Here is a 14,159-nt window from a genome sequence, read left to right as displayed (position 1 = left end):
ACATGGTCGATCGAATTCTCCGTCTCATCCTAGAATCGTGCAATGTAGATCTGACACAACAGCTCGACCCTGCTACAGAGAAGACAGTTATAATGTATGTCTTCGATCTTCAGATTGAGTCTTGTGTGTTTGAAAGATTCTTGTGCTTATTGGCAACTCTGTCCCACACCTTCCCGATATTATTTTGTTATAGCCTGACTACCATTGTGACCTGGCCTACCTGAGGTTGGTATTCCACTTGCGGACAACCTCAGCTTTATAATCTTTATAGGTGTTGATGGTATAATGAGGAACAACATATCTGGAGACAGCCAGCTCTGTGTGATATATAGTACTATGAGAATACCCCATCCTGAACACAAATCAGCACTAGCGCTGGGCGATGGTGTATTGGGCGACTACCCACCCTAAAGACAGATAAGTGCCAGCTCTAAGCGACAGTGCATGGGGGGGGGGGGAGGGGGAGGGGGGGGTCAAAACGAATGGGCCAGGTCAGGACTGAGCACGGCGCGGTTGAAGAGGGACAGATATTGTTGTCGACGAAAAGGGGCTTTTGGCTCGGGGCGTTGATGGCCGAGTTCCACGACTAAGGGATCGACCAGAAATATCCAATGTGTTTCACAATCCTAGGGTGTCCTGATTTATGTCACAGGTTTTCTTCTCTAAAACACTAAACAATTGGTGTACGGTAGCAACATTGGCGTCTTTTATTCTCTTCTTAACGTTTATAAATGTTACAAATTGTACATCATTTATTCATAGATCGGAAAATGACATCTACATTTAATTGGCACAGAATAAATCAATGAGTTGGACTTGTAGTCAGCGTAGGCATCTGCTACCTTTTCATTCTTGTTGACTGATCTACATTTGTGTACATTCATGTTTGTGCTGCTTTCACTGGTGCAGGAATATCTACAACAATTAGGGAAGGATCTCTGTACATAATTACATCAAACAAATGAGTAGGCTACTTGGTAACTTCCCTGCGGTTTATGCCAACCAAAATACTGCGAATACTTAAGGGACAAGGCGTTTTAAGAATGAACAACAATTACGCTTGAGAAAAGGAATCGTCAGCAGCAGACGAGAGCCCCTATGGTGTATCAATGCATAGGTTATAAAAATCGTCATTGCCCAGGCCACCTTTCAGGCTTCAGCAACTTAAAGGAGCTTATACAGCTTTTTCTATCATCACTACCATGTCACTGTTTCTGCGAATATTCCGATAGAATGTATAAATTACGAAAAATAATCTATTTACACAGTTCCTGCGCAGAAACTGAAACCATTTGCTCCAATTGCTTGTAATCTGACCCCTAAAACAACGAGAAAAAAAATCAGTTTTCACCTTTTTCTGAATGTTGGGGTATGTCACAAACATTTTTCAACCCGAAAGCCCACGTCAAGGTAGTACTACCTAAAGGTACAGCTATCATCGCGATTGTCCAAAAGCAAAACTTAACAAAACTAAATAAATAGCTCACCATATTTACAAAAAATGCATACATTTACAGCGGATATTTATAACTTGTTTTGAGTGCCAAATATTTACAATTTTCTTCACCTTGCATCTATCTTTTTCAAATCAAAATTCTTAGTTCGACCAGTTCATGACTATAGAGTATATGTTTCTTACTGGTGTAAAGGTTTTGAATGTCCTTGGACAGAGTGTCCGGAATTATAGATTATAGTTTTTCACATTGTTCCGGCCAAATGTAGTTAGCTGAACTCAGGAATGTGACCATATCACACTGACACTTATAATGGTGTTACACAACACTAGATTATCCTTGAGGTAAGCCTAACAATGCTCTTTCACGGTGACTACTAAAGCGTGTCAACTATGACACCGGCTGCCCAGCGATGTGTAAAATTACTCCTTGTGATCACACTATTACAGTTAAGCGACAAGAGGTCAGCCAAGTACCTTCAGCCAGATCTATGTGAAAAACATGTTACATACTAGTACTAATGAAGCGCAATATGTAATCAATTAATGATAAAGATGGAGATCACGTCCGTATCTTGCATCTTACTGAGATCAGGAATGGTGTGTTCGTCACGTGACGAACCTTAGAAGATCGTCACACATCATCATAGACCTGCTTTCATATGTCGTTCAGTTTCTCAATAGCGTGGTGAAGTGAAATGGTTTCTTTGGTTATTGACTGTGAACATTTTATATTGCAATGAATTACTCCGGCATTACATACACGATTTAAGACTGAATATCCCCATATAAATTGATATGAGCTGGTGTTAAAGTTTGAAATGTCCCAGGATAGAGTGTCCGGGAACAATGGATTCTAGCTGTTGCACGATTTTAATCTCTGAAGTGTTCACTCAATAGAACCATACACCATAATCCGTCAGAATAAATCGGGCCGGACACCTTTCCAGGGGGACATTTTCAACTGCTACACCGGTTATAAGATCAGGCTTGAGATGGGCACATCGAGGGCCAGCCACTGAAGCAGAGCGCCCTCTAGGAAGTGACCTGGCAAAGGACAGCGTTTAAAAGCAGGTCAACCATAGACAACCATCAAGATATTGGAATGAGGGTGTCACATGGAATATCATTAAATATGATTGCTGCGAACCCAAATCTTTACAGATATCTTTATCACCTTAACCGTAGTTATCATTGGCTTTCACTCGAGGTCTGATTCGAATGGGTGAATGGTACGACAACCAGTAATCATTTTCGTTGTGACCAGACCTCTTGATCTTACTAGCATATTATCACATCTTCTTCTGATGCCTTAAGATCTAAGGTTTTCTTTCATCAATATCAAAACCATGCCCATCATCATCATCATCGTCATCAGAACCAAACCAGCTGGAAAACTTGCCACTGACCCATTCGCCAATGTCAATCTCCTCAGTACTGTCGACCTTGACATTCTTCAAGGTCGGAGGTGGTTCGTCCTTGACTGGCTGCTTTACGCCCAAGTCCTCTTCCTGGCCGAACATCTCCTCTAACTTTGACACAAATTTTCCAAGGTAGTTCTTTTCTCTCCGGGTAGCTGGTCGTCCTTGAAAGTCCTTATGGTCTGCATCTAAGTGGTCTGGTATACCATCATTATCGTCGTCATCATCAATGTTATCTGGTATGCCATCTCCATCCGCATCTTCTTGTTCATCAGGGACACCATCATTGTCATCGTCTTTGTCTTTAACGTCCGGTATACCATCACCGTCTGAATCCTCCTGATCATCTGGTATGCCATCATTGTCATCGTCATCATCTAAGTGATCTGGGATACCATCACCATCCTTGTCCTCTAAATGATCCGGGATCCCATCACCATCTGAATCTTGCTCTTTGAAACCCGGATGGTCTGGTTCCATGTAGTCTGGGATGCCATCATTGTCATCATCATTATCCATGTGATCCGGTATACCGTCTCCATCAGAATCCTGTGCGACTTTCCCTTTGTATGATGGATGGTCGGGGTCCAAGTGATCGGGTATACCATCATTATCATCATCATCATCAAGAGCATCAGGAACACCATCACCATCAGCATCTTCTTTGTCATCTGGTATACCATCACCATCATCATCATTATCATTAGCATTAGGAATACCATCGCCATCAATGTCATCATCTAGATAATCAGGAATGCCGTCTCCGTCAGTATCCTTAGTTTTGTCTCCTCTGAAACTTGGATGATCGGGGTCAAGGTGATCCGGGATACCATCATTGTCATCATCGTTATCTAGACGGTCTGGTATACCATCTCCATCGGAATCTATTTCTAGATTATCAGGAATACCATCATTATCATCATCATTGTCAAGATAGTCCGGAATACCATCCCCATCCGTATCCTTCATCCGATCTCCCTTAAATTTTGGATGATCAGGGTCTAAGTGATCTGGAATTCCATCATTATCATCATCATCATCTTGGTCATCTGGGATGCCGTCATTGTCATCATCATCATCCAAATAATCTGGAATTCCATCTCCGTCCGTGTCTTTGAGTTTATATAGTGGGTGGTCTTCATCCATTATGTCTGGAATACCATCATTGTCATCGTCGTCATCTAGGTAATCAGGAATGCCATCTCCATCGCTATCTTTTGTCTTATCGCCAGTATAACTTGGGTGGTCTGGGTCCAAATGATCTGGAATGCCATCATTGTCATCATCATTATCTAAATGGTCAGGAATTCCATCATTGTCATCGTCATCATCAAGATAATCTGGAATGCCGTCACCATCAGTATCCCTGGAGTCAGGATCCAAATGGTCTGGTATTCCATCGTTATCATCATCGTTATCTAGATGGTCCGGGATACCATCCCCATCTGAGTCTTCAAAGTAGTCTGGAATGCCATCACCATCTGTATCTTTCTTCCCAATAAAGCTTGGATGGTCCGGATCCAAGTGGTCAGGAATTCCATCATTATCATCATCGTTGTCGAGAAAATCAGGGATACCATCACCATCAGCATCTTCTTGATCATCTGGGATACCATCGCCATCACTGTCTTTCTTACCAATATAACTTGGATGGTCAGGGTCCAAATGATCTGGGATTCCATCATTGTCATCATCGTTATCTAAATGGTCAGGGATACCATCACCATCAGCATCTTCTTCATCATCAGGAATACCATCACCATCGCTATCCTTCTTCCTCTTCACTTTCTTCCCTTTTTTTTTATCTGTTTTTTTCTTTCCAATGTAGCTTGGATGATCAGGGTCTAGATGGTCTGGAATTCCATCATTGTCATCATCAGTGTCCATATAGTCTGGAATACCATCCCCATCAGAATCTTCCTGGTCATCTGGTATTCCGTCCCCATCACTGTCTCTCTTCCCGATGTAGCTTTCATGATCAGGGTCTAGGTGATCAGGAATACCATCATTATCATCATCGTTATCCAGAAAATCCGGGATGCCATCACCATCCGCATCCTCCTGGTCGTCCGGAATACCATCACCATCGCTGTCTCGGTTCCCAATATAACTTGGGTGATCAGGATCAAGGAGATCTGGGATGCCATCATTGTCATCATCCTGGTCTAGATAATCTGGAATACCATCGCCATCAGAATCCTTCAGGTTATCTGGTATGCCATCACCATCGGCATCAAGATATCCAGGGTGGTCTCTGTCGAGGAAATCTGGGATACCATCACCATCTTCATCCTCTTTGATGTCAGGGATACCATCACCATCGCTGTCTTTGTTACCGATGTAACTGGGATGATCGGGGTCAAGATAGTCAGGTATACCATCATTGTCATCGTCATCATCTAGGTAATCTGGGATACCATCACCATCACAATCTTCTTCAATATCAGGAATACCATCACCATCTGTGTCTCGCTTCCCGATATATGATGGGTGATCTGGATCTAAGAAATCAGGGATGCCATCATTATCATCATCATTGTCAAGATAATCGGGAATGCCATCACCATCAGCATCCTCTTGGTCATCAGGTATACCATCCCCGTCGCTATCCATATTCCTTATGTAGCTAGGGTGGTCGGGGTCTAGGTAATCAGGAATCCCATCATTGTCGTCATCCTTATCAATGTAATCTGGAATACCATCACCATCCGTGTCTTCCTCATCATCAGGAACACCATCGCCATCACTGTCCTTGTTACCAAGGTAACCAGGATGATCTTTATCCAGGTTATCTGGGGTGCCATCATTGTCATCATCATTGTCTAAATGATCTGGGATACCATCGCCGTCGGAATCTTCCAACTTGTCTGGTATACCATCGCCGTCACTGTCTTTGTTGCCAAAATAACTCGGATGGTCTGGGTCCATGTGGTCTGGGATACCATCATTGTCATCATCGTCATCCAAATAATCTGGAACACCATCACCGTCCGCGTCTTCTTGGTCATCAGGAATGCCATCACCATCACTATCCTTTTTACCACTATAACTGGGATGATCCGGGTCAAGATGGTCTGGGATTCCATCCCCGTCCGAATCTTCCTTATCATCAGGAATGCCATCTCCATCGCTATCTTTTCCCCCAATGTAGCTTGGGTGATCTGGGTCAAGATGATCTGGGATTCCATCATTGTCATCATCATTATCTAGGTAGTCTGGAATGCCATCGCCATCTGAATCTTCTAATCTGTCAGGGATACCATCGCCGTCGCTATCCTTGTTGCCAATATAATTTGGATGGTCAGGGTCTAGGTGATCCGGAATACCATCATTGTCATCATCATCGTCCAAATGGTCAGGGACACCATCACCATCCGCATCTTCTTTATCATCAGGGATACCATCGCCATCATCATCATCATCCAAGTAGTCGGGAATGCCATCGCCGTCACTATCCTCTTTATCATCAGGAATGCCATCTCCATCCGAATCCTTCTTGCCTTGATAGCTTGGGTGGTCTGGGTCCAAATGATCTGGTATGCCATCATTGTCATCGTCATTATCTAAATGATCCGGAACACCATCACCATCCGCGTCCTCTAAGTGGTCAGGAATTCCATCATTATCATCATCATCGTCCAAATGGTCAGGGATTCCATCACCATCGGTATCTTCCTGGTTATCTGGGATGCCATCACCATCATCATCATTATCTAGATAATCAGGTATACCGTCTCCATCAGTGTCCTTGTTCTTTTCAACAGAGTAGCTTGGGTGATCGGGGTCCAAGTGATCAGGTACACCGTCATTATCATCATCATCATCTAGATAATCTGGCACACCATCACCATCAGAGTCTCTGAGACGATACAGAGGATGATCAGGATCTAATAAATCTGGTATTCCATCATTATCATCATCATCGTCAAGATAGTCAGGAATACCATCACCATCTGAATCTTTCAACTTATCTCCTTTAAAACTCGGATGGTCAGGATCGAGATAATCTGGGATACCATCGTTATCGTCGTCATCATCTTGATCATCGGGGATACCATCGTTGTCATCATCATCATCTAAATAGTCAGGAATACCATCACCATCAGTATCTTTCGTATCTGGGTCGAGGTAATCAGGGATGCCGTCACCGTCAGCATCCTCTTTAGTGTCAGGAATACCATCACCATCATCATCATCATCTAGGTAATCCGGGATACCATCACCATCGCTGTCTTTAGCCTTATCAGGACACTTCTTGGAATCTTTACAAAAGCCTTGTTCTTTCTTTGCTTTCGCCTTTCCCACTTTTTCAACAGACAGAAGCCTCCGGCCAGGCTTGGCGCTGCTATAATCATCATCTACAGCATCTGGGATACCATCACCATCAGAATCCTCCTCGTCATCAGGGATACCATCACCATCATCATCATCATCTAGGTAATCAGGAATACCGTCTCCATCCGTGTCCCTCAGTTTGAAAAGTGGGTTATCTGGATCTAAGAAATCAGGTATACCATCATTGTCATCATCGTCATCAAGATAGTCTGGGATTCCATCGCCATCGGTATCTGTCAGTTTGTCACCATTGAAACTTGGGTGATCAGGATCTAAGTGATCTGGAATACCATCACCATCATCATCATTATCTTCACTGTTCGGAATACCATCACCATCAATGTCATCATCTAGGTAATCAGGGATGCCATCACCATCAGTGTCTTTCGTATCTGGGTCAAGATAATCTGGTATTCCATCACCGTCAGCATCTTCTTGGTTATCAGGGATACCATCACCATCATCATCATCATCTAGGTAATCAGGAATACCATCTCCATCCGTGTCCCTCAGTTTGAAAAGTGGATTATCTGGATCTAAGAAATCAGGGATGCCATCATTGTCATCATCATCATCAAGATAGTCTGGGATCCCATCACCATCCGTGTCAGTCACTTTGTCACCACTGAAACTTGGGTGATCAGGATCTAAGTGATCTGGAATACCATCACCATCATCATCATTATCTTCACTGTTCGGAATACCATCACCATCAATGTCATCATCTAGGTAATCAGGGATGCCATCACCGTCAGTGTCTTTCGTATCTGGGTCAAGATAATCTGGTATTCCATCACCGTCAGCATCTTCTTGGTTATCAGGGATACCATCATTGTCATCATCATCATCTAGGTAATCAGGAATACCGTCTCCATCCGTGTCCCTCAGTTTGAAAAGTGGGTTATCTGGGTCTAAGAAATCAGGTATACCATCATTGTCATCATCATCATCTAGATAGTCTGGGATTCCATCGCCATCGGTATCTGTCAGTTTGTCACCATTGAAACTTGGGTGATCAGGATCTAAGTGATCTGGAATACCATCACCATCGTCATCATTATCTTCACTGTTCGGAATACCATCACCATCAATGTCATCATCTAGGTAATCCGGGATACCATCACCATCAGTGTCTTTCGTATCTGGGTCAAGATAATCTGGTATTCCATCACCGTCAGCATCTTCTTGGTTATCAGGGATGCCATCATTGTCATCATCATCATCTAGGTAATCAGGAATACCGTCTCCATCCGTGTCCCTCAGTTTGAAAAGTGGGTTATCTGGATCTAAGAAATCCGGGATACCATCATTGTCATCATCATCATCTAGATAGTCTGGAATGCCATCGCCATCAGTATCAGTGACTTTGTCACCATCAAAACTTGGATGATCTGGGTCTAAATTGTCTGGGATACCATCACCATCATCATCATTATCTTCACTGTTCGGAATACCATCACCATCAATGTCATCATCCAAGTAATCAGGGATACCATCACCATCAGTGTCTTTCGTATCAGGGTCGAGATAATCTGGAATTCCATCACCATCAGCATCTTCCTTGTCATCAGGGATACCATCACCATCATCGTCATCATCTAGGTAATCAGGGATACCATCCCCATCGCTATCCTTAGCCTTGTCCGGGCATGTCTTTTTATTTTTGCAGAATCCATCTTCTTCGCCAACAGAGAGTGTCTTGCGTGCATGTCTAACATCATCATCCCTGTCAGGGATACCATCACCATCATCATCATTATCTAAATGATCTGGAACACCATCATTATCACTATCTAAATCCTCGTCACTATCTGGGATACCATCACCATCATCATCATTATCTTGACTGTCAGGGATACCATCATTATCATCGTCATCATCCAAATAATCTGGAATTCCATCGCCATCAGTGTCTCTCACCTTAAACAAAGGACTGTCGGGGTCTAGAAAGTCAGGGATTCCATCATTGTCATCATCATCATCGAGGTAATCAGGAATACCATCACCATCTGTGTCAATAGTTTTGTCACCTCGGAAGCTTGGGTGGTCTGGGTCCAAGTGATCTGGAATGCCATCATTGTCATCATCATTGTCTTGGTCATCAGGGATACCATCACCATCATCGTCGTCATCAAGATAATCTGGAATTCCATCACCATCAGTGTCTCTGGAATCTGGATCCAGATGATCTGGGATGCCATCATTGTCATCATCAACATCTAGATCATCTGGGATGCCATCACCATCGGAATCTTTACCAGTATGTAGGTGATCATGGTCAAGATGATCTGGTATTCCATCATTGTCGTCATCATTATCTAAGTGGTCAGGAACGCCATCACCATCAGCATCCTCAAGACTATCCGGGATACCATCACCATCATCATCATTGTCTTTATGATCGGGAATACCATCATTGTCATCATCATCATCTTGGTCGTCAGGGATACCATCACCGTCAGAATCATCATCCGGGCATCCATTTGGACTTTTACAATGACCCTGACCTGCGTCCTTGACCTTTGGCCTTTCCTGGAATCCTAAGAGTTTCCTTCCCCTCCTGTACTGCGGATGGTCAGTATCTAAATGATCAGGAACGCCATCCGCATCGTCGTCTGTATCAGCATGATCTGGAATACCATCACCATCCGAGTCTTCCTTATGGTCAGGAATACCATCACCATCATCATCATTATCTTTGTGATCAGGGACGCCATCATTGTCATCGTCATTATCTAAATGGTTGGGGATGCCATCTCCATCCGTGTCGTGAAACTTACTCCTCTTATATTGCAAACTATCGTGGTCTAAATGATCAGGAATGCCATCATTATCATCGTCTTTGTCATCTGTATCTGGGACGCCATCATTGTCATCGTCATTGTCGACATAATCAGGGATACCATCACCATCAGAATCAACAATCTTAGAAAGATAGTGGTCTTGGTCAAGAGTGTCTGGAATGCCATCATTGTCATCATCATCATCTAGGTAGTCTGGGATCCCATCACCATCTTTATCTGATTTCTTATCACCTTTGAACATTGGATGGTTTGGGTCCAGATGATCAGGAATTCCATCGTTATCATCATCGGTGTCTTCTGCGTCTGGGATACCATCATTGTCATCATCAACATCAAGGTGGTCCGGGATACTATCCCCATCAGAGTCAACAGAGTCAGGGTCTAAATGATCTGGGATACCATCATTGTCATCATCGGTATCCAGATGGTCTGGGACACCATCACCATCATCATCACCATGATGTTTATGAGACTGATGATCAGGGTCTAAATGATCAGGAATTCCATCATTATCATCATCATTGTCTAAGTTATCAGGAACACCATCACCATCGGCATCTTCTTGCGTATCCGGTATACCATCATTATCATCATCATGGTCTAAATGATCAGGAATTCCATCACCGTCAGCATCTTCTTTGTGGTCAGGGATACCATCACCATCATCATCATTATCTAAATGGTCTGGCACACCATCACCATCGGAATCGTCCAGACTGTCTGGAATACCATCATTGTCATCATCATGGTCTAAATGATCTGGAACGCCATCACCATCCGCATCTTCTTGGCTGTCTGGGATGCCATCACCATCATCATCATTGTCTTTGTGATCTGGTATCCCATCACCATCTGCATCTTCTAGGTGATCTGGTATCCCATCATTGTCGTCATCGTTATCTAAATGGTCTGGAATTCCATCACCATCTGCATCCTCAAGACTATCAGGTATGCCATCATTGTCATCATCGTTGTCTAAATGATCAGGAATACCATCACAATCAGCATCTTCTTTGTCATCTGGAACCCCATCACCATCATCATCATGGTCCCTGTGGTCTGGAATTCCATCACCATCAGAATCTTCGTATCTATCAGGAACACCGTCACCATCATCATCGTGATCTTTGTCATCAGGGATACCATCATTGTCATCATCATTGTCTAAATGATCTGGAATTCCATCACCATCGGTATCCTCTTGGTGGTCCGGTACACCATCACCATCATCATCATTATCCAAGTGATCTGGGACACCATCATTATCATCATCATCATCATGATAATCTGGGATACCATCGCTGTCTGAATCTTTGAACTGGCTGCTCTGATGGTCTGTATCGAGGTGATCTGGGATACCGTCATTGTCATCATCCTGGTCCAGATGGTCTGGGATACCATCCCCATCAGTATCTTCCTTGTCATCAGGAATGCCATCATTATCATCATCTTTATCCATATGATCCGGCACACCGTCATTATCATCATCATTATCTAAATGATCAGGGACACCATCACCATCACTATCCTTGTTTTCAGTGTGATCATAATCGTCATCTAAATCATCAGGAATGCCATCATTGTCATCATCACTATCTTTATAATCTGGTATACCATCACCATCAGAATCTTCTTCGATGTCTGGGACACCGTCTCCATCATCATCATCATCACGGCCATCTGGGATACCATCACCATCATCATCGTTATCCCAATGATCTGGAATACCATCATTATCAGAATCATGGACTGCACGCCCATGGAATTTTGAATGATCTTTGTCCTGGGAATCAGGGATACCATCATTGTCATCATCGTCATCAAGAGTATCAGGGACACCATCACCATCACTGTCCTCTTTATCATCAGGAATACCATCACCATCATCATCTGTGTCAACATCGTCCATTACACCATCACCATCATCATCTAAATCTAAATGATCGGGTATACCATCCCCGTCAGTGTCCTTAAAACCACCTCGGAAACGCCTGTGCTCTGCATCTAAGTGATCCGGCACACCGTCATTATCATCATCATCATCAACAACATCTGGAACACCATCACCATCAGCATCTTCCATTTTGTCCGGAATACCATCATTATCATCGTCATCATCCATATGATCCGGAATGCCATCACCATCTGAATCTTTGGCATCTTCTGGCGGACAGTCACCAGGATTCTTGCAGTAGCCTTGGGCCTTGTGGGTAGGTCTGGAGCGCTCTTGGAAGCCCATTAACTTCCGGCATCCAAAGCACTGAAACGACACAAGGCTATTGTCTAGAGGAAGAATATCAAGAGACAATACAGGTAATCCTTGCACTATATATCATGCATCATGTACATGTTTTCAGGCAATGGTGACTGCAAAGCAAATTTTGATTTCAAGTCGCTTTTCACAGCCTCATAACAGAGAAGCAAATGAAGTCAAAAGAATGCCGCAGTCAACACTTCATGGCCTTCTTAACTTGTGCATGTGACGGAAACCAAAGGATTACATGTCGACTGGCATGACTTGCAGGGCAACAGGGAATCTGTCGTCCAATAGATGGCACTGATTTTCACTAGGGTAAGCGTCAATATGGCAAGCAGGAAGGGGAACGGAAATAGTAGACAACCCTGGCGGTGGAATGGCTCTGTCAGCGACCCATTGCCTACCACACGACAAGTCGATGGTTCATAGGTCTTCTTGATAAGGCAAACTAACTTCCCTGGGATACCGTAGTTGGCGAGGATCTTCCATAAGGATTCGCAGCCCACGCTATCAAAATCCTTTCGAAATCTACAGATGTCAACAGGGCACAGCAGTACGAAGCTTTCAAAATACTCTGGCCAATTTGAACATCAAGAGTGCAGTGTCCAATCAAATCTCCGAATCGTCGACTCAAATGTGAAGACAGTTCTGCTACATGCCTGTGAAACGTAGAGAAGCACCAACGCATCCACTAAACAGCTTCAATCATTCATTGAGAACTGTCCTCCGAATACGATGGGAAGATGGAATCCGCAACGAAGATTTGTGGGAGAGAACAGGTCAGGAACGAATGAAGACGCTAGTAACATGATGGAAGTCGAACTGGATGGGCCACACTCTGCGGAGGCCGAAGAGCATCACAGGTCACTCCTTGAGATGGCATCCCCAGGGTTAAATAGCAATGGCAAACCACGCACAACCTGGATCCACCGAGGCAGAGGCAAGGTCCGTAGGACTGGAGCGGAATGACTTGGACGCAGTGGTCAAAGACTAAAGTAACTTGGAAGAGTTGCGTCTGATCAATGCTCCAGTCGGGATGGATGGAATGTGATAATTAAGTAAGTGAAGAGGATTTCACAACCTCGAGAAGATCCACTTAGGCAGAGGCGAGGTCCGTAGGACTGGAGCGGAATGACCTGGAGAGAGTGGTCAAAGAAGCAGGGGCAGACCCTCACAACCTCGAGAAGATCCACTAAGGCAGAGGCGAGGTCCGTAGGACTGGAGCGGAATGACCTGGAGAGAGTGGTCAAAGAAGCAGGGGCAGACCCTCACAACCTGGAGAAGATCCACTGAGGCAGAGGTAAGGTCCGTAGGACTGGAGCGGAATGACCTGGAGAGAGTGGTCAAAGAAGCAGGGGCAGACCCTCACAACCTCGAGAAGATCCACTAAGGCAGCGGCGAGGTCCGTAGGGCCGGAGCTGAATGACCTGGAGACAATGGTCAAAGAAGCAGGGGCAGACCCTCACAACCTCGAGAAGATCCACTAAGGCAGCGGCGAGGTCCGTAGGGCCGGAGCTGAATGACCTGGAGAGAGTGGTCAAAGAAGCAGGGGCAGACCCTCACAACCTCGAGAAGATCCACTAAGGCAGCGGCGAGGTCCGTAGGGCCGGAGCTGAATGACCTGGAGACAATGGTCAAAGAAGCAGGGGCAGAAGAAGGGGCAGACAATGTACAACCTGGAGAAGATCCCATGAGGTAGAGAACTGAGAGGTCCGTAGGACTGGAGCTGAATGACTTGGAGAGAGTGGCCAAGAAGGAAGTGGAGCAGATGAGTTGCGTCTGACCTATGCCGAGTCGGGATAGAAGAGGATAATTAAGTAAGTAAAGAGAATTTCACAACCTGGAGAAGATCCACTTAGGCAGAGGCGAGGTATGTAGGACTGGAGCGG

At 44.3% G+C, this 14,159-nt stretch overlaps 1 protein-coding gene across 1 annotated transcript in view; it reads right to left on the bottom strand.

Annotated features, from left to right (window-relative positions):
• Positions 1 to 684: 684 nt before the first annotated feature.
• LOC135491646 (mesocentin-like) overlaps positions 685 to 14,159 on the bottom strand; it is a 34,190-nt gene continuing 20,715 nt past the window's right edge. Inside the window, exons 17-18 of the mRNA XM_064777617.1 lie at positions 13,446 to 13,503; positions 685 to 12,338 (exon numbers count right to left, since the gene is read on the bottom strand). Of these exons, the coding sequence (XP_064633687.1) occupies positions 2,773 to 12,338; positions 13,446 to 13,503 (9,624 nt within the window). The 3' untranslated portion in view covers positions 685 to 2,772. The remainder of the gene's footprint in view (positions 12,339 to 13,445; positions 13,504 to 14,159) is intronic.

This window comes from Lineus longissimus, chromosome 7 (genome assembly GCF_910592395.1).
Source record: "Lineus longissimus chromosome 7, tnLinLong1.2, whole genome shotgun sequence".
Lineage (NCBI taxonomy): Eukaryota > Metazoa > Nemertea > Pilidiophora > Heteronemertea > Lineidae > Lineus > Lineus longissimus.
Note: the sequence above shows the minus strand (reverse complement) of the source record. Positions and strands in the feature narration are given on the sequence as shown.